Source organism: Alosa sapidissima, chromosome 10 (assembly GCF_018492685.1).
Source record: "Alosa sapidissima isolate fAloSap1 chromosome 10, fAloSap1.pri, whole genome shotgun sequence".
NCBI lineage: Eukaryota > Metazoa > Chordata > Actinopteri > Clupeiformes > Clupeidae > Alosa > Alosa sapidissima.
Genome location: NC_055966.1, coordinates 15,598,977 through 15,626,162, shown reverse-complemented (window position 1 = coordinate 15,626,162; position 27,186 = coordinate 15,598,977). Strand labels below are relative to the sequence as shown.

Sequence of the window (27,186 nt, the reverse complement as noted above, 5' to 3'; positions counted from 1 at the left end):
GCAGAGACCAAATTTCCCTCACGGGATCAAAAAAGTATATATATGTATATATATATATATACTATACATTTATTTATTTTTTTGGCCTTTATCTGGACAGGACAGTGGAGAGTGAGACAGGAAGCAAGTGGGAGAGAGAGATGGGGTGGGATCGGGAAATGACCGCAGGTCGGATTCGAACCTAGGTCCCCGTGGGCACTCGGACCCGTATATGGTACGGGCGCTGTAGCCTGCTGCGCCACAGAAACATTTATTTTGATAAAACAAAGCAAAACAGTTGCACTTTAAAATGAACGTCAAGCAGTGGGGCCATGTTAATGCCTTGATATGTTCTTTTTATAATGTGTATTCTTATTTATTTTTTGTGTGAGTGTGTAGCCTATGTGAGTATTGTTTTTAGAAGCTGCACAGGCAAATTTTGTTGTACGGACCAACTGCACAACAACAATTGAAGTCTATCTATCTATAAATCATACAACATGGACAAATAAGCTAATAAACAATAACATAAACAAACTGAACTTGCTTCAAAGTGCACAATACTGTGTACAATGGTCCATGAAAGCGCAGGCTGGTCAATATGCATAATTTATCCTGGTGGTGGAACCAACCACAGGGAGGAGGGAGAGAAGCAGAAAAAAGACAACACTGTTTGTTAGTCACTCCAAAATGCAAACATCTGCTTTCATCACTGTGGGAATTCTGATTGCAGCACAATGATCAGCCACACCTGATTAATCACTTGCATCCAATAGTGTAAGAGAGGAAATAGAGAAGCATGTCTAATTTCTGGAAGTACTGAAGTTGTGCAAGTGGAGAATGGGGGATGTGATAGCTACCACTCACGTTTGCTATATGTTGCCCCATTGAAAAAACAGATGTTATTGATATACTTGAGCTTAAACAAGTTTGTTGAATTCCCTTAGTGAGTAAACTGTATTGTCAGGCTAGGATTAACCCCTATCCATCTTAACACTAGGCAAAACCTTGTTTTGGTTGGACTAAGCCTATTCAGTGTGGAAAAAATAGGCATCTGAAAATAGTTTAGTTCTGAGTCCTGATTTCAAAAAAGTAATTTGGGCATTTTTTATGCATTTATCCCATCGGTGAACACACAGAGCACACAGTGAACACACAGTGAGGTGAAGCACACTCTAACCCGGAGCAGTTAGCTGCCTTGCTAAGTGGCGCTCGGGGAGCAGTGAGGTGTTACAGTAGGTGCCTTGTTCAAGCCTGAGTAAAATATGAGATGCATAAATTAAGCAAGTCTGAGTATTGTTTAAGCCTTTGTTGAGATCTCTTTTGTAAATCAAAAAGGACTAAACTGAGACGACTAGAATGAGAACGGTTCAAGCTTGTGTAGAGACCTCTTTTACAGAGCTGACGGAGCCTAATCTGAGATTTACCAAATAGATCTGAAATGAGAATTGTCTGAGTTTACAGAGAGAGCTCTCTGGTGGATCAGCCTGAGTAAAGTATGAGATGTATAAATTGGACAACACTGAGCATTATTTCAAATATTGCTGAGATCTCATTTGTAGATTAAAGTCAAATCTGAGAAGCAGGAGACAAACGCAATAATCTCATTTTTATATCACTGTGATCTCATTATTGTCTAGGATAAACAATTGAGAAAGAGAAGATATCTCATTTTAACATTTTTTTCCCTCTGGGATCAGCAGGGGGGGGATAAGAACAGTTCAGTTAATCCACATAACAGTGATAAGAGAACCCATGGGAGCAATTGAGCTCACCTGAGGCAGTGGTGCAATAGAAAATATTGATCCCTGAGGTACAGCAGTGGTGAGGCCATAACATTTTGACACTGTCCCTGCGAAGGCACACTGACTGAATGAATGTCCTTGGAGATATGATTCAAACCAACTAAGTGCTTTTCCCGGAATTCCCAGTTCAAACAACGTAGAAAGCAAGATGTCACAGTTCACTGTGTCAACGGTGTGTCTAGTAAAATCAAAACTGATGACTGAGTTGAGGCTTTAGCTACTCTCAATGAATGAATGTAGGCTCTTTTGACAGTAATCTATACTAATCTATACTTGTAACGATACAATAGGATGCAATATAAATAAGATTTAGTATACAGCTTTAGTATAGTATATAAATATATTTAAGTGTCTGTATGCTGTCAAGAATTCCAGTTTATACACACTCAGGCATTGACATACAATATTTTTGGTCAAGATTTGACAAAGAATTTTGAGTTTAATGTATTGAAATACCATGGCTGTTTTATTTAAAACAACAGCATAGGTCTAAAAAACCAAAACACAAATATTTAAACTTTAGGCTGGCCACACTGCTCTGATTCGAATTAGGATAAAATGCTATTAACACTGACCCATCTTTAACCTGTTCTGTTTGCAACACTTGCCTGTGTTTCTATCCTGTGTTGCCTCTTCTACTGCCCCTTTTGCGTTCTTGGATTCCATGCTGCTGCTTTGATTCATCATTGCTGACGTTTGGTCCAAGGTGAGGCATGGCTCGTTTCCACCACAGCTGTCAGACACATGGAAACAGGGGCACAGGTGGAGGATCCGGGCAGAGTGCCAGTCCTCGGCATGAGTGGGTAGAGGGCTGAGATGGAGTGGGGGTCAAGAAAAAATGGATGCTCCAGGGAGAAGCAGATCTGCACACGCTCTCATACACATACATAGGCTACACAGAAATCGGAGGGGTTGAGATAGAGAGACAGAAAGTGACTGTTTACTAGCAGTGGTTACAGTGCTGAGTGCAAACCCGGCACACTGCAGTCCAATTGGCCAGGCAAGTCGGAAGTTGTGTTTAGTTCTCTGTTGTATTATTTTGTGTTTAGTTCTCTGTTGTATGTGGGCCAGCTGAGGGGGCTGCCACACGCTCCCCTCCCCTCCTCTGGCGCACAGTGAAGGGCGATGCATCACACACAGCGTGAAAAACAAGCTATTCAGCAGAAGCTCCTGGTGCGGTGAGAAATGGTGAAGGAGCCATATGGGTACACCGTGTTCATCATCACGCGCCGTGCGCAGGCAGGGGAATGTCGGGGCAGCCATGCTTCCTCACCAACTCCAGGTCATCCATCCAGCTTGGGGGGGTGCAACAAGAAGCGCACCTTTGCATGTGTCATCACTTAAGAGGAAGACTAATCTCTGGTCAAGGAACTGAGATCACGACTGGGATGGTGTGGTTGTAAGGGGGCACTTCAACACAAAATTACAGAACCTTCCAACTATATTTGGGTTTCTTTCCTGCGGAACAGCAAACGCATTGAGACCAGGCTATGGGATTACTGTGGTGTTGCCGTAAGGGTGAGAAGTGTAATGATATTCTTAGTTGTGGTAAACTATTCAATTTTGTTGGTATACAATTTGAGTACAATGACAAAAAGAAGATGCAACACTCAAAATAGTACTGTTCAACAATATATCAGTTTTTATTATTATTCCTCTCTTGCTGCAAACTGAGTGACAACTGTCAAAAGGAAATGAAAAGTTGAACAAAAAAAAAAAAGAAATCTTATTGAAGAAATATAGATGGATGCCTTATTTTTACTAAATGTTTTTAGTTCAACAGTTTTTTTCCATTTTGTCTTCATTGCTGATTTCTAAATCTAGGGCTTTGCTGAGATAGAGGAGAATGTTTCAGAGGTAAACTTCTGGCTGGTTATAAGCGGCAGCCTTTAAAGATCTCCAAACAAACAGCTTGCCTGCATACTGTGGGGATACGACAGCAATGGTCAACTGTTTTCTAACAACAAAAAAGTTTCAAAGAGCAAACAAAAAACAAGACAGATAAAATCACCCCTGAAAATATTTGAAGCTGTTAAATGCACAGGAGGTGTAAGAGTCATCACAGACGCTGTAAACAGCTTACTTTTCCTGTGTGTTTGTGCAGTTGTGTAGGTTGGATTTGTGAGTACAAAAAGTCAGTTTTGTAATTCATCAATTTCATTTTTGTGTTGTTACAAAATAAGTCTGACAGAACTAACAAATACAGAATAATCTCTCATTTAGCAATTTCCTTATCAATTCCATAAATTAATTCAAGGCTTCACCTTGACCATTTTCATTTTGTCTCACACTATTTGCAGAGATATGATCATTTTCACCAACATTCTTCATGAAAAGAAAGCCCTCTCAGAAGGTAACAGTCAGTGATTTATATCAATCCTGTAAAAATTACACTTTTTTGCATACCTTTGTACTTGCATGTTTTTTTCCATATCAATGAGAAGCGCTCAACTCCAGTTAAACTTGTTCACAACGGACAAAACATCTGAAACACTGAACCCAGGGCATTGACAGGGTTTTTATAACAGGCAGAGGCTCTTTCCTCTGAAACTCACTCTTACTCTGTCAACACTTCACAAATGTCTGAACAAATGAAAATCCAGGTTATATACTACTGGTAACACTGAAAAATCTTTCTTTTTTTCTTCAAAAACAAAAGGAGGACAAACCAAAAATAATCTGAAATTTGAATGAAGTTAGGCTCATAGTCCTTTTCCTAACAGTCCTTCACAGCCATAGCATCACCATTTCAGCATATGACGATGCCCAGCTTGAAACTGAAATCACACCAAGTGTGCCCTCTCCATCTGCTGGCATGGAGCCACACCTGAATTTCAAAATGCCATGTCGGTTAAGAAACTATGCAATCAAAGCGCCTCTGACCACAGACCCCAACCATCACTACAGAAAACTGACTTTGGAACAAAGCTTTGAACCCATCCCTCCCTCCATGTGCCAACCAAAATAGTAAAGTATGAGAGATGTGGCCTCGGCACATTCCTACTCTAGTGAATGTAGTTTGCTACAGAGGTGAGGGTGTGCCAAGTTTGTTAAAGTGTCTTCTCTGATGGCGGTGTGCAGTGGGGAGAGGAGGTGGACTCTAGAGAGGTGCGGCCTCTCCATAGAGTGACCTCGTTGCCGTGGCAACAGGGAGATCTCGGATAGCAGCATGGAGTTAGCAGCAGGCTGACCCGACAGCACCAAGACACGCCGCACAACCCGCCGCCGCCGCCGCATCCCCACCCCTACCTCCAAAAGGTGATCCTCACCATTAACCCCCCCCCCCCCCCCTACAAAACTTCACCATACCCCAAGGCCAGTCTCCCCCACAATATGGGCCAGGCAGATAGGAGGGTGGGCCAGGCAGATAGGAGAGTGGGTGAAGCTGCACCACAGCTAGAGGTGCCACTCGCTCTTTCCTCATTTAAGAAAAAGGAGGGGGTGGGGTGCATATGAGCAAACAATATCAAATCCAAAACAAAAACAGCCACAAGAACATCTAAGGTGGAGGTGCTGCTTCACTGTTGCTATATTAGCTTTGCATTTTTGTTTGTTTGTTTTTACACAAAGCACACGCGCACAAACATGAAGCAAGGGTGTGGGCATGGCGCAGGACAAGTCCGAGCGCAGGTGGCTTCGGGGCGGCTGGTCGTCTCGTCTGACGTAGCATCCCTTCTCCGTGCTGGCGGTGAGAAGGAGGTGTGTGTCGGGCTGGCCGTGGGAACAGGTGTGGGGTTTGTGTCTTTTCTTTGCTCTCCGTTTGGGAACCCTGACGGTGCGGCGACGGCAGGGGGGCTGCCCCCGGAGGGGGGGGCGGGTGGCGCTAGTCCTAGCTGGGCCGACATTGCACCTGTCCCTCGGAGCTGTCCTCATCGTCGGAGCCCTCAGGCCCGCGGCTGCTCAGGCCCGTGATGCGGTAGCCCATGTTCAGCAGCATCACCTCCAGCGGGTCGGCATTCATGCGCCGCTGGTTGGCCTGTGCCGCCCCCTCCATGTCTTCCACCACGCGCCCATTCTCCCGCTCTGACTGGGGACAACAATGAGACATGTACATGTAACACAAAACATAGGAACGGAGTTATGCTCTCCTCACTGACTTTTTTGATCATAAATAAGTCATCACAATCAGCACAATCATGACTAACTTTCTAGCAGGACCGAAATAACATTGATTATTATACGGCTGCGCGTCAGGGTCCGGTTCGCCCTGTCGGGACTAATTTTCCGAATAATGACCGGCGTTCTATACATTATCCCTTACTCAACACATTAAACAACACCTTTCTCTACTGAATAATGACTCACATGAGTCAATGGGTTAGAATCAAACACCTCATAATATAATGCCATTGAGTAAAAGTGGTTCAAGTGCAATTCGTAATAGAGTTCAGGTGCCTACGTCATGTTACCAGTATGCTAAAGGAAGTCACAGCGTCAAGAGGAGATGAGAAAACAAATTGTCACCATCCGAACATAATGGCAAATTGACTAAAATTATTTTTTTTAAAAATATCATATCATCAATATTATCATTACATTTTTGGTTAACTTTTTTGTGTTTTCTTAAAAAAAAGTGACTGATCTGAGCAAATGTGAACTTCTACACAACGACGAGATGTAAAAGAAGGCAATGGAGTGTTACTTAAATAAAATAAAAAACATTAAATGCTGTAGATTGGCTTCTGTTCTGTGGGCTGTGTAACATTGAGTTTGCCTACTGATGTAACGAAGCTGTAACTTACTACGGCCCGTACAAACACTCATTAAGTTGCTTTACATCCAACAGGTAAAACAGGCATAGTTATATATCCGTAGAGATCCTTTCCATGTTGGCCAACATTTGTGATTACATGTTGAACCTGTCAGTGGCGAAAAAAAGAGGTCATCTGTACAGTAGCCGCCATTACCGTAATTCCCACAACTGACGACACAATCCTGAACTCAAACATTGAAACATCATAACATTTGTGTAAATTAAGAAGTGAAAGGCATTTAAAATAGAGATGAGAGCAACCATGGTGAACCAGGGACATGTGGTGAAAACACTGGCCATTGGTCAAAATACATAAAACAACAAAATGCAATGATTTTACAGTTAATATGAGAGATTCTTGTATGTACCTCTGGCCTGGGGTTCCAGAGCCGCACCACAGGGTCGATGCCACTGGTGGCCAGGAAACAGTAGCTGGGGTGGGGCTGCAGGCAGTTCACTATCGACTCGTCCCCCTGCAGGATGCGCACAAGGTTGGTCGTCTCCTTCTCCCAGATGAAGAAGGAGCCGTCGTCCGACCCACTCACAATATACTGCCCTTTACTGGAGGGAGGTTGGGACACGCCGAGAGAGAGAGAGAAACATTATATTAATGGTGTCTCCAGAAATGCAAAAACGAACAAAACATTCAGAATGCAATCCAATAGCCCACAACTTTGTGTATGACTATGGAAAACTGCATACAAGGAATAATGTATAGAAGCAGACGGAAGCAGAGTAATGCTTCAGCCTTCAAACTGCATAAGACAGGGTTGCTGCTGTTAAGCCAGGGGTCAAACTGACCTGCCGAAGAAGTTGGCCTCTTTGATGTCCGTGGTGGTGTTGCAGTGGCCACAGTAGCGGTGCTTATAGTCAAAGCTGCGCTCTCGTAGCACGATCTCGTCTTCCAGGATGGACTCCTTCCGGCTGAAGTTGTGGAAACGTATTGAGCTGTTCCCCTTCTTGTCTTCCGCTTGATTCATATTGAATACATAAACATTTCTTTTAATATACAATAAATATTCAACATGTAGATATCTATAAGAAAACAAACCTAAAATTGAAAGATTAGAATTTAAGATTTGACTACTATTCGCAAAGTGAGTTTAAGGTGCTGCATGTTAACACAATGATTTAGACTGTGCATGACTCACATGAGTCCGTCTTGGCAAAGAGGGCAGCCTTGATGTCCTTGTCGAGGGCGTCACAGGCGCTGCTGTGCGCCTGCTCAGGAAACTTGCCCTTGAAGTCGTCCAGGCACTCCAGGGCCTCGGCCACATACTTGAGCTCGAAGAGGCAGCGGGCCAGCCGGAAGTGGGCCTTCAGGTGGCTGGGGTTCAGGGACAGGGCCTTCAGGCAGTCCCGCAGGGCATCGTAGTGGTCTCCATCCCTGCATGGATCAGAAAGCAGCTTAGATAATAGGGATGTGCCATATGGTATAGTCAAGAGGTAGACCAATTAATCGGGACGATTATTAGTATTGTTTAAGTAATCGGCATCAGCCGCTATCCAAATATATTAAGCCGATTAACAAGCATGTGCATTTTCGGGCCAGTTTTGTTGTTGCTATGGAACACGTGTGATGCACTCTGCCCCTTGTGAAAATGGAAAAGCTTGAGATCTTATCATCTTATCATTCTTAATAAAACAAATAGAGGGGGGAAAATGGCCAACTATCGGCCCAAAAAAAATCGGTGGCATTTATCGGGCATCGGCTGACCCTGATTTTTAAAGATCGGCATCGGCCATAGAAAAACCCACAACGGTCAACCTCTAGTATAGTCCATGGTATACCGGTAGAATTCCTCACCATGACAAGAATTAGGCAATAATAAGGTAGCGCAAACGTGGGCAGTTCACATGTAGAACGTGAACAAGCATGACGAAAGGTAGAGTTCAAATCATAGGTGAGGAATAAGAGTAGCTGCTGATGGTCAGGATTAGGTTTTACTTTTTTGGATCAATGTTTGTGTTTACATGGTTCTGAAGACTGTAAACTGATGTGATTTGTGGCCAAGATGATAACAGTAACTATTTTCATACATCGTCCATATCTGTGACATGGTGACAGTGGGAGCACTACAAGTGGCAGCTTCAGACAGGGCACAAATCATGTGCTTTAGTGATAGTGAGTGATGTTTCAGAAATGCTGCCCTCTCCATGATGCCAGTCAAAGGAATGTACGTGCCTTCCACGAAACATGCACAAACAGGTTTTTAATCAGCCCGTCAGTCAACCATATACCAGTACACATAGCATCAGTTAGTAGAAAATCATACAACAATAGCAGACAATAATAACAGAATTTTCCCATTGAGAATTAATGTCTGAATCACATGCTGGCTGGAACAGTGCCGTGGCAACCACAAGGCTTACCACTTCCTCTTCATGTAGGCTGCGGCACGGTTGCCATAGAGCATGGCGTTGCGGCTGGCCTCGTGGATGCCGAGGCTGTACAGCTGGATGGCCTGAGTCCACTGCTGACGGGCGAACGCATCGTTTGCTTGCTGCTTTATCCGCTCCAGGTGAGGGGGCAGCTCAGAGGAGCCTCTGCAGGAAGGAGTGAGGGACAGATGAGAGTAGGACAAAAAGGGGAGAGAGGGGAGGAAATAAAAAGAGAGAAGGAAACATTGAGAGAGGGAGATAGAAGGAGAGAGAGATATGGGGAGAGGGAGACAGAAGGAGAGACAAAGAAGACAGAAGGACAGAAAGGAGAGAGGAGGAGAGAGGGACACAAGATGACGAAAAGGGAGAAAGCAGAAAAGTCAGAAAGATGTTTTGGGATTTGGAGTTTGTAGGGGTTGAGAGGAAAGCAATACAGTGAATTACGATCATACTTTGTTAAGTGTCATATCAAATGTCTCTTGTTGATTGCATTAATTATGTAATTATCCATATCTTAAATGCAATTCTCAACCACTGAGGTTACTTGGATGATGCAATGTTTTGTATGCCAAACCAACTAGGCAGTGCAGAAAGCCTCGCTGGTGAAAAAAAAAAAAAAAAAAAAAAAGTGTTCATTACCTGTTCTTGCTGTCAGAGAACCGGAGGCGACTTGCTGGCAGGTGGATGCCATTGGTCACTCCGTTGGTTGTCTTGCCATTTTGCACCTCTGTGGGGACATTTCGAAAAGTGACACTAAATACACACACACACACACACACACACACACACACACACACACACACACACACACACACACACACACTTACCAGATGATGATTGGCACTTTTTGGGTAGCAGGAAAGTGTATGGCCTCTGTTTGAACATCAGGTCAAATAGGTATACCTGGAAACATCATGGAACATTGTCAGAGTACCACTTAACCACTCCAAAACCCAACTACATGTTACATGATATCATATAATGTATAGATACACATTACATACACTACATAAGCAATATAGTGTGGGGCATATAACCTTGGTTAAAAGTTGAAAGGGAGAGTAATGATTTGTTTGTGTGTCTATTAATCTGAGCTGGCTTACTTGTTCTCCTCCCATGTTAACCAGCAGCTCAGTGCCATCAGGACTGAACGTCACGTAAGTGGCCACTAACACTCTCAGACGGTTATTGTAGTCCGGCAGCTTCACGGGAAGGTGACCTGCAAACAGTGAATAAATAAATACACAAACAAACACATGTACATTTACTAATTTAGCTGATGCTTGACATTAAAGCTACAGTACAAAAATGAGACCTGATAATAACAATAAACACTCCCTTTAAATACAGAGCAGAATGAATAGAGGGTGATGGTGTAGCGTTTAAGTGACAACAAGAGGAATTAATCAAGTGACAACCACAGGAAGTAATGAGGAGAGTTACAGTAGTGGTGGACAGTGCACAGTGTAAGATACATACATAAACAGGTGTGCCTCACGGGCGCCACACAGTGGTAGGTCCCTAGATACCTGCACTATGCATTATTTCACAATCCACCACAGAACTCATGCCATCATCATCATCTCCACAACTAGCCTTTTCAAAACCAAAACACAATTCTATGTGGAACCTTACTGTAGTGAATTACACAATACCAATTAACAATTTCACATACACATGCACAAACTTTGCCTCAATCTTTGTTCAAACAGTGGATGATATATTGGCATCATGGCCAGGCAGTCCCTCAGAGAGGGCGAGTGTCTCACCTGCCACATAATACTGTCCGGCTCCGTCGGGAATAGGCTTCCGCCTCTCACAAAACGTATGCACACCATCAGTGGGGTTCTGGGTCATGGACTTCCTGTATGTTGAGGGAAACAGGAAGAACAGGAGTGAAGGTGCAAAATGGATGGGATAATGTTGTGACCACTGGCTAGAAAACAAGTATTACAACTGTGCCATTTCAAAATTGTACAAGGTTTCAATAAACCTGCACTCTCTAAAACCCTTAGTAAATGTCTTCACAAATTTACCAGAAGCACCTCAGTGAGCTTTCTTGACAATCATAGTAATGAAAGAGTCTAGATCCTGGCATTTGTGTTCTACTATTCTTTGATGATGTATTCTTACACAATAAACTATTTTGAGTATTTTATGACAAATGATTGATTTCTATATCAAACTATACAGGTGTACATAATCAAGGACATTGTATCGAATGATTTTTACACAACTCACACAATGAAGGTCTATATAAATCTCTAATGTCCATAAAATGTGTAGTATAAATCTGATGCACTACAAATTGTTTCAGAGTATGCATGAGCAGCATGCATAACCAATTCATAGTGCTTTGGCTTATTTAGAAAGAACAATTCCAATAAATCCTCATGGACCGCTATGGCAATATTCTGTTCTCAGCATCAGCAACACAGCGGGCCCAGACGGAAGATGCTCTAACTGCGTTCTTACGTTCACCTGTGATTGTGAATCATACGGATGTCATAGAGACGTACGAAGGGCCCATTGGCTCCTACGGCCAGGTAATTGTTGTCACGCGGGTTCACCGCTAGGCACTTGGCTTCTACCAGCTGGCCGCAGTACTCCGTTAGGTCGATGAGTACTTCAGAACGCTTACTGCTCTCTCGCAAGTCGTACTGCCTGTAGGAGGGAAGAGAGGAATAAAGCAGAGGATAGTAACTTAAGTATGGTATAAATATACTGGGATGTTTCTCTTTTTCAAGAAAAGGGTCTGAAGACGTCTGATCATTTTAAACTGGCTTGGGAAACAGGGGTTAATGCATGTCTTGGACATCTGTACATCGTTGCCATTAACTGTTTGACTCTGAGGAAGACACATGGGCGTCGAAATGTTAGTTGCTTTGCACTAATTAAAAATCACTTAAAGCTTTGTGTGCTCCGTTCCTGCTCCTTGGCCCTAGATAGACCTTGGGTCTCCTTATTGACTTCTACGTCCTGTTCCGTGAGCACCAACCAGGCTGAAGTGCAAGTGATCCCCTTCTACTGCATGTCTTGGACAGTCAAGTTCCAGTTCTCTGAAAGCTATGGAATCCTGGACTAAGATTAACCTTTGAACAGAAAATATGCTTTACAGGATTCTAGAGTGAGCAAGGCTGAGCAAAGATCAGCTATCCAAACGTTATCCTTTGTTTTCTAAATGGTCTTTAGTAACAATACTTTTATTTTAAAATGTTGAGTAAGGGTGTCCATAAGTGGTTTGATCAGCCTCTTTAAAATATTTATATATGTGTAGGATCATTTCCAGATGACAAACTCACTGTACTGTTCTGTTTATTCTTTTTACACAGACATTTCTATCTGAAGGACTACGTGTCCTCTACGTGTCCTCTACGTGTGAAGAATTATACACCGCTGGGTGCACTGCTGTGGACAGGCAATCCCTGGGACTGCCTTGGACTTGCACACACACCCTCCCCACATCGGTCACTGCCTGCCCCCCTGATGGGCTAACATAGCCCGCAGCCAGCGAAACATCTGTACCCCATCAGTAAGCCTTAGCAAAACACGCCACACCAGGCACCAAGTCCCAAGGTTGTTAAAGGCCGCCTCCTGGGGACACATTAAGGAAAGGACAAGGGGACCGGGAATGATTGAGGTACCGCCCGAGGCGTGTTTACAGGTGAACTGTCCAGCACGTCTCCTGAGGACACCGTTGTCACAGTGAAAACGGCAAAAACAACTTCACAGTGAAAAGAGGCTACCTGATGACGCCGTCCTCGGCTGCGCTCCAGAAGGTGTTCGGCCACATGGGTGCCGTAGCGATGCGCTTCACGCGGTTGGTGTGGTCAGAAAACATGTGGGTGGTCTCCTTGACCGTCAGGTCGTGCACGTGCACTTTGGTGTCGGCCGCACCGGTCACTAGGATGCGGTCGCCTGAGTGAGGCAGGAACTACACAGAGAAACAATGGAAACATTAAGACACATTCCTGCATGACTGCGATCCATCCTGTAGGCATCATGAGATAACAATGAGAGTCTAGTAGACCCTGTGAAAGACAAGCTGAGGACAAATATCAAATCCTTTCTAAATGGAATGCATGCATAGCAGAGAAATGCATCACTGCTCTAAGCAAGCCAGAATTAAATCAGAGGATTTGATAACTTGATGCCCAAACTTTAACTAATAACTAAGAATTGTTATCCTAAAAAAATAATAAAATTACAAATAATTATTGAAAAAAGTGGTCCATTATAATTTCCTTCATATATTGTGTGGGAAAACAAGAGACTCTTTGGCAATAGCAACAGTGTCTGTTGATAGCTACCTTCACAGAGAAGATGTTAGCTGCATGGCCAGTGTGCATGGTGATCAGCTTCTTGTGTCTGAAAGGGTCCCAGACTATGGCATGCTGGTCATCTGAGCCAGATGCTAACAGACTATAGTAAAGGAGATTAATGCATCAGGTATCATTTATTACTCTTCAATGTGTAAAATAAAAATTTCCTCATGTACAACATATTTTTCAGCATTTTAAAGATACTTTAAGAGGCATTTCACACAAAAGACTCAAACTAAAGAAACTCAAACAAAGAAATTGTCAAGACATATTGCAAGTATATATTTAGAAGAATACAGCTGGACTTACTCTCCATTTTCATTCCATTCCAGGCAATTCACACAACCAGAGTGGCCCTGGTGAGACACAAACACACAGCGATGACTTTTTAGAGAACTAATGAACTTTTCATACCAATAGGCTATGGCAAGAAAGAAAATGTTTATACTGATGGACAAGGTACTCAAATTAGATTCTCTCTCAAATTCTTTGTCTCTCCCAATCAGGTCTGTCCACATTCATGTCTGTACCTGCAGCTCTGCTTCCAGACCCAGTCTATTGATGAAGGGATCAGTCACATGATAATGCCTCTGGAAGCCCAACGCCCTCTTTTCCTGCAGAAGAATCACTGCGTTTAGGCAACACAGCTTAAACACTGCTCAGAATTTGAACTTGAATTTCCCCTTGGGGATCAATAAAGTATCTATCTATCTATCTATCTATCTATCTATCTATCTATCTATCAGAATTCTAAATATTTGCACATGAAGTAGTCAAGAATGTATTTAAAATGTGTCTCTTTTGTATTTGCATCAGCTACATGGTGGAGAGAATGAATTTCATTTAATGTTGTCACGATACCAAAATTATGACTTTGATACAATACCATGTCTTAGTATCGCAATACCAATATTAAAACAGTGCCACAGCAAAAAACCTTAAACATCAGTAATAGAAGTCATAGAATAGGCCTAGGTGACAGAACATGGATCTTATAAGTCTTTTTAAACTGATAGCAAATACAGCTTTTATTAAAACCTGATTAAAACACCATTTGTATAGTATTGGCACACCAACAAAATGTGGTATCATATTTTTTTTTTCAATTTCAGGGTATCGCAATACCTTTCTAGTATTGGTGCATCGTGCAACACTATTTTGATAATGGGTAATGCCTTAAAGTCTTTATTATGCGTCTCTTTCTGGCAATATCTGGTACCCTCAAAACACTATTTGTTAGGATTAAATCGCCCTTCTATATGGCTGAATAAATGTGTCACAGCTTACCCTGATCTGCCTGTGCAGGAGGTCGCTGGTGATGTTGACGGCAGACATGGTCTCTCCGCAAATCATAGAGCTCAGCCTTGGGATGGGGCGGCTGGGGGGAAAACTGGGATCAAGCGTCAGCAATCACCTGGCATCTGTGTGGTAAAGAATTTCTGGAAGGTTCCAAAACAACATACAGGCTGTTTTTATAAGAATAGAGAGCAGTGGATTTTCATTCAAACAGAGACAATGATCCACCGGGCAACGTGGTTTTGTTTGAATACTCTACATGATTAATAGGAATGCTCTATGACCTCTAAATTCTTCATGATCCATGATAACATATTTTTGTCATACATTCCTTTCTCAAAATTGTTGCTGCTTACACTCAACCACATAATGGTCACTGGTCGTGAACACGACTGCACAGGATTTAAGGGGCGTCAACAGCCTATTTATTCTGCAATTCATGATCACTTTGGCTCCTTTGTGAACAACTGTTCAGGTAGTGTCGACAGTACGTTATACCTGCTTAAGATAACTGCCAAGTAAAGATAGCGTTACTGAAAGGTGAGGGATTTTTTCCATCTTAACAACGTTACCCACCTACAACTAACAACAACAAAATTGCAAGTGTAACAGAGCTGGTTAACTTAGCAAAACAATTCCCACCAACCAATACCCACCTTCACCTGACAACAACAATAGGAAAGTTTGTAAGGCTGGCTTTCTAACTTAGCTAAACAATACCCACATGTAATCGATTTTAATCTTAGTCTTACTTGAACACGAAACGTTGGCATTAACATTGGCTGAAATGGTCCATATTGGGCTTGCTCTGCCTCTCTGAAAACTGGGTAATTTAGTCACTATTATCAAGCATACAAAGTTGGTTCCTTGAAACTGAGAATGGGAACTCGAGGTCAAATAGCATTGCCAGTGCCTGCGATGAAGAACATTCGCGACCACAGACCTGTTAGCAGAGTTTGCTGGCTGTGCCAGTGGAACTTGCTAAATTATTTCACGATATTAGTTCATCAGGTAGGTAGGCTCCTGGCTTTATGTTAGCTATCAAGCTTCGCTAGCTAATAACAGAGGATGTTGTTGTTGGCTTGTATGCTAGGAGGCTAACCTTGTTTATGTTAGCCATAACAGACTGTTATGTCACACATGGTGCACCTACCGCAGACAGTGCATCTGTTGACGACACTGTCAAATTCCTCGAGACTCGCTGATGTTGTACTTTTTAAATCCTTTGCCAGCCAGCTAACCAGAGTTAGCAACTTGATTCGGGACTTACCTGTGTATCTGGCCTAGATGGTGTTGGTGGGTGGACCGACCGTGTCAAGCCAAGCCTCACGTTACACGCACCGTCCACTGAAAAAACTGCGTTGCTCAAAATCTAAAGAGACCAGTCCCTTTGGACTAAAGTCGCTGTACACACTGAATTCCAAATCATATTTCTGTTTTATTTACGAACGCACAACTGACATAGTGTCTATTGTCATCATATTGCAATTACTGTATTGATCCCACCCCTCTTTTAAGACGTACCAGAGAATGTCTAATCGGGCTCTGGACGTACACTTCAAACTTGCGACTCTGTGCGTTGATTACGTTTACGAAAGAAATGACCGTAAACCACTTCGTGAATACTTAAGTCGCGTTCGTTTTGTCATAACAGTATAATCAGCCAATAAAATGCTAGAATTTATAAGACATAGGGTAAGTAGGCCTAGTTTAGCACTACAACTTTTATGTTTTTTCTATCAAGAAAAACATCAAGAAAGAAGTATTTTCTTGGCTTAGCTTCTACAAAATTTAAAGTAGCCTTTATCTCTACCTAAGAAAATAGTAGGACTCTGACCCCTATTTCAGAAGGCAATTTGTTGTTTTCATTATTGATTAGTGTTGGCAAAATATATTTGCATTTATTTCACACCTCTCTCTCAAGCAGGTGGAATGACTAGATGTGAAATGCATAGATAGGAATGCAGTTTTCATAGATAGATAGATAGATAGATAGATAGGCTATATAGATAGATAGATAGATAGATACTTTATTGATCCCCAGGGGAAATTCAAGATTCAAAGATTTTCCAGAATTTCTATAGAAAAACAAATTACCTTTTTTTTTTATCTCAAAAGTAGGCCTACTTAATATGTTTTATGCTTATATTAGCAGATTATTTTGCCCAAAATGGCTTACAGTGGCATCAATGTCTAAACATTAGGCTACATTAACATTCAAATGATCAGTTTAGGCTATAGTAAACTCAAATAGCCTAAAAATAATAGCATAGCCTATAAAATGTAGGCCTATACTGTATTCCCCCGCTCTGTTTGTTTTTTGCACGTTTGGGGGCGTGTTTGGAACAACAACACGCTATATATATATATATATATATATAAATATATATATATATATATATATAAAAACTTTGGTTTGGACAAAGTATTGTATTTTCCACATTCACTTGTCTTTAAAGGTGCTCTAAGCGACGTTACGCAGTTTTCTTTTCAGCTGTAAAGATAATTATTTCAAATCTGTATTTCAAAAAGTGGAACGTTTCGGCTTTTATTTTGATAAAATTATAGCGGGTGGCCATATTGTTGCGGAATACACTCAGCTGCTGTTCGCTAGCATCTGTGAAGTAAATTTATTGATAAGAATGACGTGTTTGTGGATGGGAAATGTAAGTATTTGTATGATAGTTATGTTGACATTGGTTCAGAGCAGAAACACATACTCGATATCGTTAACTTGGTTTGTTAGTAGGTTCGTTTGCTTGATAGTTGGCCTGTTAGCAGAAACTGCCAAACTTCAAGCAAGGATAAGCTAATTAAATTAAGATACTTACTGTTTATAGGAAAGGTAATGTTTTGTGATATGGGTAACACGTGTTAATTGGGTAAACGGGTTATGTTTGTGTTATCGCGCATTTGTTTCAGCAATTTCTTTGTACGTTAGCCAAGGTACCTAGCAAGGACTAGCTATCCCATCATGGAAGTTTTCTTGTAGGCTGGCTGCCTCGCCTGTCATGCTCTTGAGGTCAGTTCTCATTCAGTGTTCTCTATCTAGCTTGAGCCCTATATGGACGAGAAATTCATTACTCGTGCTTTTGCCACAATGGGAGAATTGGCTATTGGTGTGAGGATCATCCGCAACAAAATGAACTGGTAAGCATGTTAGACAGGCTTCGCATGCTTTAGGCCAGTGTTTCTCAAACTTTTTCAGACCAAGGACCACTTAACCAGTAAAAAAAACATCACGGACCACCTAGCTAATAGACACAATAGGCCTACTCACTGAACCACCTTGCTAATTGTCTTTGCACCTTACTTATTGTGTCAGAGGATTTATATGATTTAAATTGGCATAGCTTACATAGGCAGTTGCAGAGCTGTTTGGATTTACATACAAGTTGGTTCAATATTGCAAACAACTCATCTATATTATGTTTTACCACGTCTGCCCGCGGACCACTTGGGATAGCTTGCGGACCACCAGTGGTCCCCGGACCACACTTTGAGAAACACTGCTTTAGGCAACATTTATGGGGTCATTAATGGATCAGTGTTATGGGATTATTTGGTCCCCTCCACAATATAGGCCTATACATTAATTTTTTTTTAATGTAGGCTAGCCTAGAGTATCCTAAACACTCTTCTCGAATGAGTAGGGGTGCGGCGGGCTACTGCTTCGTGGAACTGTCAGATGAAGCGACGGCCGAAAGGTGTCTCCGTAAGATCAACGGAAAGTCTATTCCCGGAGCAACACCGGTAATAACTCTAATAACACAACAACATAATCTGTTGAGTTATTGTTTGTAAACGTTGTAATAGAAACGCTCTGGTTAAGTAAATAAAGTGTTGTAGCACCCTATGGAAGTATAAAGCTACCCTTTTGGAATTCACTCAAACCATCAGTTGCTACCTTTTATTTTATTAAAGCATTCCTTGTCTCACACACCTTGTCTCACCTTGTTTTCCTCACAGCCAAGGAAGTTCAAGCTAAATCACGCTACATATGGGAAGCAAGGAGAGATGAGGTACTTGGGGAATATGCTGGGAGCTATTTGCTGTTGGGAGCACATTCCCATTACACATCTCCCAGCTAAACAAACAAATCAGTTCTCTTTCACAATCAGTCTTTTCTTACAGTGAAGAGGGCTGACTCAAAATACTGATACTGGGCAATGTTTCTATCTGAAACGGAAGGTATCTATCACAAGACGCACAGCATCACTCATGCTCTTTTGGGTATTTCACACATGTGGATTTCAGCAACCAACAGAAATTCGTAAAATAAATCTCCATTTTGCCGTCAGACACGTAGCAGCAGGGCTACAATGAAGGGCTATTCCATGAGAGTCAGTGTGTCATCTGTCATTGTTGTGTAAGGGTACGTCTTGTCTCTGGCACTTTTCTCTTTCATTGGCTACTTTTGAGCAACGTGGTGACACTGCTCTGCTTTTCTTCCACTGTAGGAGCCGAGGGGGCTACACTGACAACAGGTACTCTCAGCCTTACTCCTACGACCAAAACCAGTACTACCAGCAATACCCAGATTACTATTCAAATTGGGGTTATCAGAGCATAGGAAGTTATGATGGGTACGACTACAGTCAGTATGACTGCAGTAATCAGGTAGGTTGTTTTACTTCAGGATATCTGCATGACATTAGACGTTTCCGAAGAGAAACTTTTTAAATTCAACACTGTCTCAGGCTCATGCTTTAATAACCAACTTTATGTCTATTACAGACCTATGAGGAAGTTTTTCAAGATCTTGACTGTCTTGAAGGTGAGGCTAGTAAATATTAAGTTTCCTGTATGCACAAGTACTTGAATAGATGACTGTGACCTAGTTCTCATTTGACTGTAGCAGTAATACAGTACTGTACTGTAACTCATTCCTTTCACTGATGACTAGTTGCATGATTTGGTTGGATGCTGCCCCCTTGTGACCATTCCTGGAAATGTTTGTCCTCTACAGACCCTGCAGAGGAGCTAGATGTAGCTGAGGCCAATAGGCTGTTTATTGAGGAGAGTGAGGAGCTGTATGACGCCCTTATAGACTGCCACTGGCCCACACTGGATTCCCCAGATCCCACCACAGCCCAGTAGAGTACCAGGAATCAACTCCCGGCATTTGACTGAAACCTTTGTTACAGTTCATTCTGACTGATTCACAGCTCAGAATTTAGAGCAGAGGGACGTATGCATCCATGCCAGACAGGCAGGCAGGTGTTACCTTACCTGTTGACTCAAGTGGGCAGTGCGTCCTCCTGGCTGTTTCTTGGACACAAGCTGAACATGGAATGGGCACCCTCCTTTCCACATTAGTTGACCTCCACACATTTTTTTTTTTTTTTAGAAATGTCCTTTTACTGTGAAATATTGTTGAATAACAGCTTTGCTTGACGAAAAGAGAAATGTCTGATAAGAGAGTGTATTTAGAGTGTCATCTACTTCCTTTGAGTAATGCTCAGTACTGGAACAGAGGATTCTTCTTACTGCTGGTTTGGAATGGAGAGGATTTACTCAACCAATGTGCAATCCCGTGCTCTGAACTTCTTGACAGTTTGAAGGACAGTCTTATTTATGTTTTAATAGATGGTTAAGGGCAGCAGTGTTCCGAATGAAACAAGTCACAGTTGTTCCACATGACCCCTAAGCAGTCATGGCAACTGTACAGCTGTGTACTTTATCATGGCTCAGTTTCAAATGGGAATGAGTTAGACAAAATAAGCCCTCAGATATTTGACATGCCAAGGGGAATTTATGAAGAATTAGGTCTGGAATCTTAAAATGGAATTTCAAGTACCTAATTCTCTTCTCCTTCAGAAGAGGAAGGGGGAAACACTGTGTGGATAATCATTTGCAAACTCGCCACATATTTAATTTCAGGTTGTTATTGGGATTCAACCTCATCCAACCTTACTAGTCATTAGCTAAACTCACCCAAACCTAGGCATTCTTTTTGTACAAGAGCAGTGTGTGTTGAACTGAACTGATTTTGCAAAAACTAAGGAATACATTTTTGGAAAGGTACATGTTATGTGGTCATTATTCATTAACACCCTAATGCATACAGAGTAACTAGTGTCATAAACAGAGAGTTTATTATGATAGCAACTTGACACTCAAGACTACAAGATTGACAAAAGACATACCCTTGTTAGCTTGTGGATTTGCCTGCATATTTTCAGCACTGAATTGCATATAGTTAGCTGAGTTAGCTATTTAGTTTGATATGAGCCAGCTTTATAAAACAAAAGAAAGACATTTATTCAACCAATAACCTACTAAGTTATGCATTTGTGACAAATCCACCTTGAACAAAATTGCAGATCTCCTCTCACTAAAGCCAAGTGATTCTGTCAGTGCCTTCTCCACCGCCCCCACTCCACGCCATGCCAGCATCATGTGAGGGAAGCTCAGCATTTCGAACCCATTATAACGAGTCCTATGAAAGTCATGAGACCGACACCATGCCCTACTGGTCTCCAATCAGCTCATCTCAGGCTCGCCAGATCGCTAGTTTCCATAGCCATACCGTTCGGAATTCTGTCACATTGTAGGCTGCATTTATTTCTGACGATTAAATATTTAAAGACAACTTATGAAGTTGAAAAAATAAGACATGACCAAGTTTGTTTTCACTGGTGTCGTAAATTAAGGCTAAACTCATTATCCCGTCTATTTGTGAATATGCTATTCCATTCCACAGACGACTTATAAATATACGGAAAACGTGAGTTAAAATACCAGCCTATGTGAAAACTTGTCTGAGCAAAAAAAGATTGTCTTTTTGAAAAGATAATATTCCTGCATGCGTGCGGATTAGTGTCATCAGCGTGTGACGTAGCGGTCTAGGGCTGGGTTTTTAGAACGCTCTTTTATAATACAAACTAGGTGAAACAGAAGACCGTGGTCTCTCCGTCAAGTAGGCTACCCACAGTAAGATATTTACATTCAATTTAACGAAAGCGTATATGTAGGTTGGCGGATGCCCGTGTTAATATCTGTCACAGCAGAAACACCCAGAAACTGATGCGAGTTGATGCTGTAGCGGTAAAGGAGACCTGGGATGCTATCGGCGCGCAACACACGATGAAGCATAGGCTATTTACTGAGCGTTTCGTTAGAATGTTTTTGTGTAATTTGTAGCATGTCGTCAAAGCATAGGCTACCTTTCTGTCATGTTAAATATTGTCAACAATCTTGGTGAGTAGGCCTCCTAGAAAAAAAACATCCTGACTTTCTCAGGCTTGACCAAACAGTGGAATAAAGGCCACCTGCCATATTGTAGTAGCCTCCAATGCCACCCTTAGGACCTCCTAGTTCCATATGCTATTTGAAACATATCATTTACGGTTGTATCGGCATCACTAATGTTTTCTCGGAAGTCTGCAGCAAGGCTTATAGCACCCCCTGAAAAAACACCAGCCTATTTATGGCCGTTTAGACCACAGCTTAGACGTTTGTTTTGTTTAGTTAGGCTACTCTGAAGCCTCTTGTAGCCGACCACTGTTCATACTGACACAAACAGTAAACAAGTCATAATAGCGAGTCGTCGTTAGGTCAGATCAGGCCAATTGGCAGAGTAAACTGTCTATTTTTAGAACATCATCGTCCCATGTGTGTTGTGGGTGTTTGTGATCGTTGATGTGCTTAATTGTGACATTTCTGACTGTTTTCCCATAGATATCTGACCACCCGTTCTGCAAAAGCTGCCCAGCTTCTTTAGAATTATAGTGGCTGTCTGACGTGGCCGCAATTATGTCATACGGGAGGGCAGACAGCTACCGCTCGCAGCCGCGGGATTTCAACAACCTCATTCAGACATGCAGCACCAACATCCAGAAAATCACCCAGAACAGTGAGTGACATTGCACCCTTAACAAAATCAGGCCTGGTCTGGAAGTCATTTTGGCCTTATCATTACCTGAGATTCATGCAATGAAGAACGTCATCAGATGACTTACAAATTGGCCAGTGCTTCCACCCCAAGCCTTCCACCTCCTCACACTAGCCTATGTCACATGTCATGTGGTCATACACTATAGGCTACATTAGGGATATATTCACCATGTTATTGGAAATGAACCAAACCCCACTCTTTCTATTAACGGGAATGTAGGCTAAAGTATAGTTCAAATTATAGTGAGTACCTATTGTAACAGTCCTCTGAACTCTTAACTGAGGCTGCATCTGGTGCTGCTTGTTTTTCTCACAGCTGGGCAGATGAAAACCATGCTGTACCAGTTGGGGACGAGACAGGACACACCTGAGCTCCAGGAAAGGCTGTGAGTGAGGGAGTACACGGGATATGCTCTTAAACAAGCCACTTTGAACTCTGCTGTTTAGGGTATAGCCTGCAGTTTGATGCTTCTGATGCAAAGCTCCATTATCCATCCAACGATCCTGGACAAGGGCATAGGTTTGCATAGGGACCATTAGGGACACGTCCCTACCAATATTTTGGGATGACAAAATTGTCCCTACCAATATTTTAGCCAACTCATTCATGTTATGAAGTCGTATTCATTCTGATGTATCCTCATAAAGTGTACATTTCCAGGACAACCAGTTTAGACATCATTTGATTGGCTGAAAGCGAATGGGGATTTATCTGATGCTCATGTGAAAGTGTCAAAGCATACACTGCTTGTCACGTTGGTGGCAGACGCACCAAACCTACCTACCAAGCTTGGCAAAAAAGTTGCAATGTGTAATGTATTGGGTATTCAGTGTTTCCCACAGAATTAAATTTTATTTGTGGTGGTAGGTTTGCAGAATTAACAGTTTTTAACAAATTAGCGCAGCTTGGTTATGATGCTAACTAGACTTAGGCACAATTTAGTACAACCTGGAAAATCATTGTGTGGTGGTCAATGTTGATATTATGGTCGGCCGCCACAGATAAGTAAATGTATTGGAAACACTGGGTATTGGATATTAGCCTGGAAATATCCAAACTCATTCACAAAGTGAATAGAGTCGACAAACGTTTCTAACACTTGCATTGCGACGGGCATTAACTTTGAAATCATTGGTCCAGCCTTACCAATCACATTTATCAGAGATTCCTAACGTTACTTCCTACTTCGCTAAACTTTACAAACTGACAATAAACAGCATCAAGAGTCAGGAAACAATGTATGTAGGTCTACCTTTGCTGTGAATAAACTTCTGCATTTTATCAACTGCATTTTTTGACGTTTGCAGGTGTTGCTGCTTCTGTTTATTACAATAAGTTTCGATTTCGTCTTCCTCTCTTGTCGCTGATTGACCTGACATTTTTCTTATCTGAGGGAAACAGTTAGGAACTATGATGTTCCAGACTAGATCTCCTGAAAAAAAGACCTAGGTGGGCGGGGCCTGGCTAATTGGATATGTCCCATCGTCTCTGATCTCTGATGCATTAACCCTTAAAGATGTGGGTTTTTGAACATTCTAACATAAGATTCAGTTCTGCAACAATTGAAGGTTCTAGACCCAGATATTCTTTAGAACGTTCATATTCCCAACATTCCCGTCACACCGGTGTGACCGTATACCTTTAAGGAGTGGTGTGATACCAGTACCAGTGATGTTTCTGTCTCGTACGTTTTGATGGACTCTTAATTTTGTGCTGGTGCAGTCAGCAGGTGCAACACTACACAAATCAGCTGGCTAAGGAGACTAACAGACACCTGAAGGAACTGGGATCTCTTCCTCCTCCCCACTCACCTTCAGAGCAGGTGAACGATGCTTTCGTAGTCCTTTTATACTGTTAAATATTTGCTGTCAGAACGAGGTTTTGAAACAACTTTATGTGGCAGCTGAATCACATGATATTGGTTTTCTTGCAAGCAGCGTTGCGTTTGAAACACTAACACTTAATGAAAAAATACACAACTAAAATAATTTTCTTTTTATCTGATTAAGTACATTGTTTGAGAGGCTTTCATTGTAGTTTTTACATTTTATTTTCAGTTGTTAGAAATGGTGGCGTCAAAATTAGCCATCATCAAAGGTGTTGGGGCATATTATTAATTGACATCTGTGAGAATTATGTAATCTGGCGTATATGTTCATGTTCATCCTGCTCTCTGTCCCACAGCGTCAGCAGAAGATCCAAAAGGACCGTCTGATGAACGACTTCTCAGCAGCCCTCAACAACTTCCAGGTGGTGCAGCGTCGTGCTGCTGAGAAGGAGAGGGAGTCAGTGGCCAGAGCCCGCGCTGGGACCCTCCTGACGGTAAGTCACACCACAGCATCAGCCACAGACAGCCCCCCCCCCCCCCCACCCCAAGGTCTGATGCACGACATTCACATGTCAAAGCCGAGCAGAAACACTGCAGAGATCCACCACCATGTCAGTCAGAGGGATGTTTGTGCATTTGCAGGAAATGTGCCTCAGTGGAGTTTATAAGTATGTCAGGAAAAATACATAAGATACATTAGCTACATTTGATATATTAACTAATGTGCACATCATTTAGACCAGCTTAGTATTTATTGTATGTTTTTTAACAGGAGGAGGATGGGCTTCGAAAACCAGATGAGCAACTTGTGACTTTTGAAAGGTTGGCTAACTCAAGATTCTCTCATTTTCTGACATACCATTCCCTCACTTGATTATTGGTAATAGCTTAATTAAATTCAGTAACATTAGCGAAAAAGATAATAGGTCTATAATATTATGTTGTTCAGGTCTCTCCAGAAAAATATTATTTTATTTATTACCCATAGCTAATATAATGACGTTTTAAAAAAAAAAAAAAAAAAAAAAAACACTGCAAGGTAGCCTCATTTGTAATTGTTTTGTGTTTTAATGCTATTATTTGTACAGCAATGAGGAGAGGAGTCTTATTCAGACCCAGGCGGAGGAGATGCCCATCACAGAGGAGGATCTAGAGGGCATCAGAGAAAAAGAGACCAACATCAGACAGCTAGAGGTGAGGGACCGTTTTGGCCCAGATGTATTTGGTCCCATTCTTGCGTCCCTGGAACCGGTTGTCTAACATATAACATAACATACTGCTACCAACATCATGATTATGGGCTTGATACCCAGGGCATACACATGCACAGGTCATACACATGCTGTATATGTGTACATTAAGTAACTTTGGAGAAGGGTCTGATGAATAAATACATGTAAATGTTGTCTGGGCCTATCAGGAAGACCCTCTTCCTCCTGGATTTACTTTGAATTTTAAGATTTTTGACATGACAAGTTAATGTTTGTAAAAATCATGACCTGATTTGTTTTGTTGTTTTCAGTCAGACATAATGGACGTGAACCAGATTTTCAAAGACCTGGCAGTAATGATCCATGACCAGGGGGAGATGATAGGTAAGGACAGCACAACTGGTGTGTGTGTGTGTGTGTGTCTGTCTGTCTGTTTTGGCATGTTCTTACCTGTGGTGTGGTTGTGTGTCACAGACAGCATTGAGGCGAATGTGGAGAGTGCAGAGACACATGTGGACAGAGGGGCTGAACAGCTGCAGCGGGCTGCTTATTACCAGGTGAGGAGGGGGCCTCCAGATGGATCAACAACAGCACAAAACAATACATTACATTACAATACATTACATTACACTACATTGTAGTTGTCTAATTCAAAGTTGCACAATTCTGTGTGCTAGATTTATTGAATACAGAGGTAACACTTTTTGAAATGACAAATTCAGAAAATCAGGAAGATTCTTAAAAAGTTCACAAATGTCAACAATACTTTAAACTGCAGTTTGCAATAACTGATGAATTTAAATCATGTCTATGAAACCCAAGGAATAGCCCAAATAAACTACAGTAACAGTCTTCTGATATCAGTCCTACATTATAATCACTTAATTGTATTAAGCATCTCGGGAATCATTCTCTGCCAATCATTGCCACCAAATCTACGGCTGCATGATTTTTTTTTGGAGCCTGTGTAGGCCATGTTCCATTCCGTTAACTTGACCACATGTGTGTGTGAGTTCTCCCTCATAGGTTCTCAGTAGAGACGCGGTGAATGCCTTTTTCTTGTGTGTGTGTGTGTGTGTTGCAGAGAAAGTCCCGGAAGAGGAAGTGCATCCTGGCCATCATCCTGGCCCTGGCCCTGACCATACTGGCCATCATCATCTGGCAGGCCTCCAAATAAAGCACACAGCCATGCAGATACATAGCACATGCAACGGGAGACATGTCAGGCTATGAGTAGAGATAGAGAGAGAGAGAGAGAGAGTGTGTGTAGGTGTGCATGCGTGTGTATGAAAAAGACAGAGAGAGAGAGAGAGAGAGTGTATTTTATAGTGAAGGACCATACAGAGGGGGTGATGTGTGTGTGTGTGTGTGTGTGTGTTATGGTGCAGATCCACTAGCACTTCACTACATTTTGTCGTGTCGCATTCCACTCTAGTCCTATGGGTGACGTCAAGCGACTTTAACACGCCCGCAAAGCATTCCGGGAAGGCAGCGCTGCATTTGAAAATATGTCGCGTGTCAAAAAGCTGGGCGATGCCCATCTTAATGCAAATGAATCCATCTTACAAGACAAATAATGTTTTAACTATCTCTTCCACGGCCACCTAGTAGTCCATAAAACAAACGAAACTAGGATTTGGATGAATATATTGACTGTTGGTGTTTCTGGTGAGGATTTGAGATTGCATTGAGTAGTTTAAATAAAGCAAG

General features: G+C 42.0%; 2 protein-coding genes across 13 annotated transcripts; one reads left to right on the top strand and one right to left on the bottom strand.

Annotated features, from left to right (window-relative positions):
• Window positions 1-3,403: 3,403 nt before the first annotated feature.
• wdtc1 (WD and tetratricopeptide repeats 1) lies at window positions 3,404-16,196 on the bottom strand. Of its 2 annotated transcripts, none has more exons than XM_042106482.1 (16): window positions 15,808-16,196; window positions 14,529-14,680; window positions 13,772-13,855; window positions 13,551-13,597; window positions 13,230-13,341; window positions 12,666-12,853; window positions 11,401-11,583; window positions 10,689-10,783; window positions 10,023-10,138; window positions 9,747-9,822; window positions 9,559-9,646; window positions 8,911-9,084; window positions 7,689-7,924; window positions 7,339-7,507; window positions 6,906-7,098; window positions 3,404-5,811 (listed from the first exon to the last, which is right to left on the bottom strand). In XM_042106482.1, exons 2-16 carry the CDS (start codon window positions 14,592-14,594, stop codon window positions 5,614-5,616), a joined length of 2,025 nt encoding a protein of 674 aa, XP_041962416.1. In that variant the 5' UTR covers window positions 14,595-14,680; window positions 15,808-16,196; the 3' UTR covers window positions 3,404-5,613. The 2 variants fall into 2 exon arrangements, with proteins under 2 accessions (XP_041962416.1, XP_041962417.1); XM_042106483.1 differs by having other exon boundaries at window positions 15,691-15,820.
• stx12l (syntaxin 12, like) lies at window positions 15,076-27,186 on the top strand. 11 transcript variants are annotated; one of them, XM_042106485.1, is made up of 15 exons: window positions 18,203-18,290; window positions 18,507-18,559; window positions 18,672-18,728; window positions 18,839-18,912; window positions 18,998-19,157; window positions 19,275-19,314; window positions 22,221-22,395; window positions 22,753-22,822; window positions 24,160-24,259; window positions 24,622-24,759; window positions 25,038-25,087; window positions 25,354-25,459; window positions 25,788-25,860; window positions 25,951-26,033; window positions 26,561-27,185. In XM_042106485.1, the coding sequence occupies exons 7-15, from the start codon at window positions 22,296-22,298 to the stop codon at window positions 26,651-26,653; spliced, it is 813 nt and encodes a 270-aa protein (XP_041962419.1). In that variant the 5' UTR covers window positions 18,203-18,290; window positions 18,507-18,559; window positions 18,672-18,728; window positions 18,839-18,912; window positions 18,998-19,157; window positions 19,275-19,314; window positions 22,221-22,295; the 3' UTR covers window positions 26,654-27,185. The 11 variants fall into 11 exon arrangements, with proteins under 11 accessions (XP_041962428.1, XP_041962425.1, XP_041962422.1 ...); XM_042106489.1 differs by lacking the exon at window positions 18,203-18,290 and having other exon boundaries at window positions 18,502-18,559; window positions 18,839-18,906; XM_042106491.1 differs by lacking the exon at window positions 18,839-18,912 and having other exon boundaries at window positions 18,194-18,290; window positions 18,507-18,728.

Bases quoted from the DNA above. Each gene is read 5' to 3' on its own strand.
- stx12l (XM_042106491.1), top strand. From the start codon at position 22,296: ATGTCATACGGGAGGGCAGACAGCTACCGCTCGCAGCCGCGGGATTTC. The intron at 24,760-25,037 runs GTAAGTCACACC...GTTTTTTAACAG, and splicing joins GCGCTGGGACCCTCCTGACG to GAGGAGGATGGGCTTCGAAA. The intron at 26,034-26,560 runs GTGAGGAGGGGG...TGTGTGTTGCAG, and splicing joins AGCGGGCTGCTTATTACCAG to AGAAAGTCCCGGAAGAGGAA.
- wdtc1 (XM_042106482.1), bottom strand. From the start codon at position 14,594: ATGATTTGCGGAGAGACCATGTCTGCCGTCAACATCACCAGCGACCTC. The intron at 13,342-13,550 runs GTAAGTCCAGCT...CCTTTACTATAG, and splicing joins GAATGGAATGAAAATGGAGA to TCTGTTAGCATCTGGCTCAG. The intron at 11,584-12,665 runs GTAGCCTCTTTT...TCCCTCCTACAG, and splicing joins GCCGAGGACGGCGTCATCAG to GCAGTACGACTTGCGAGAGA.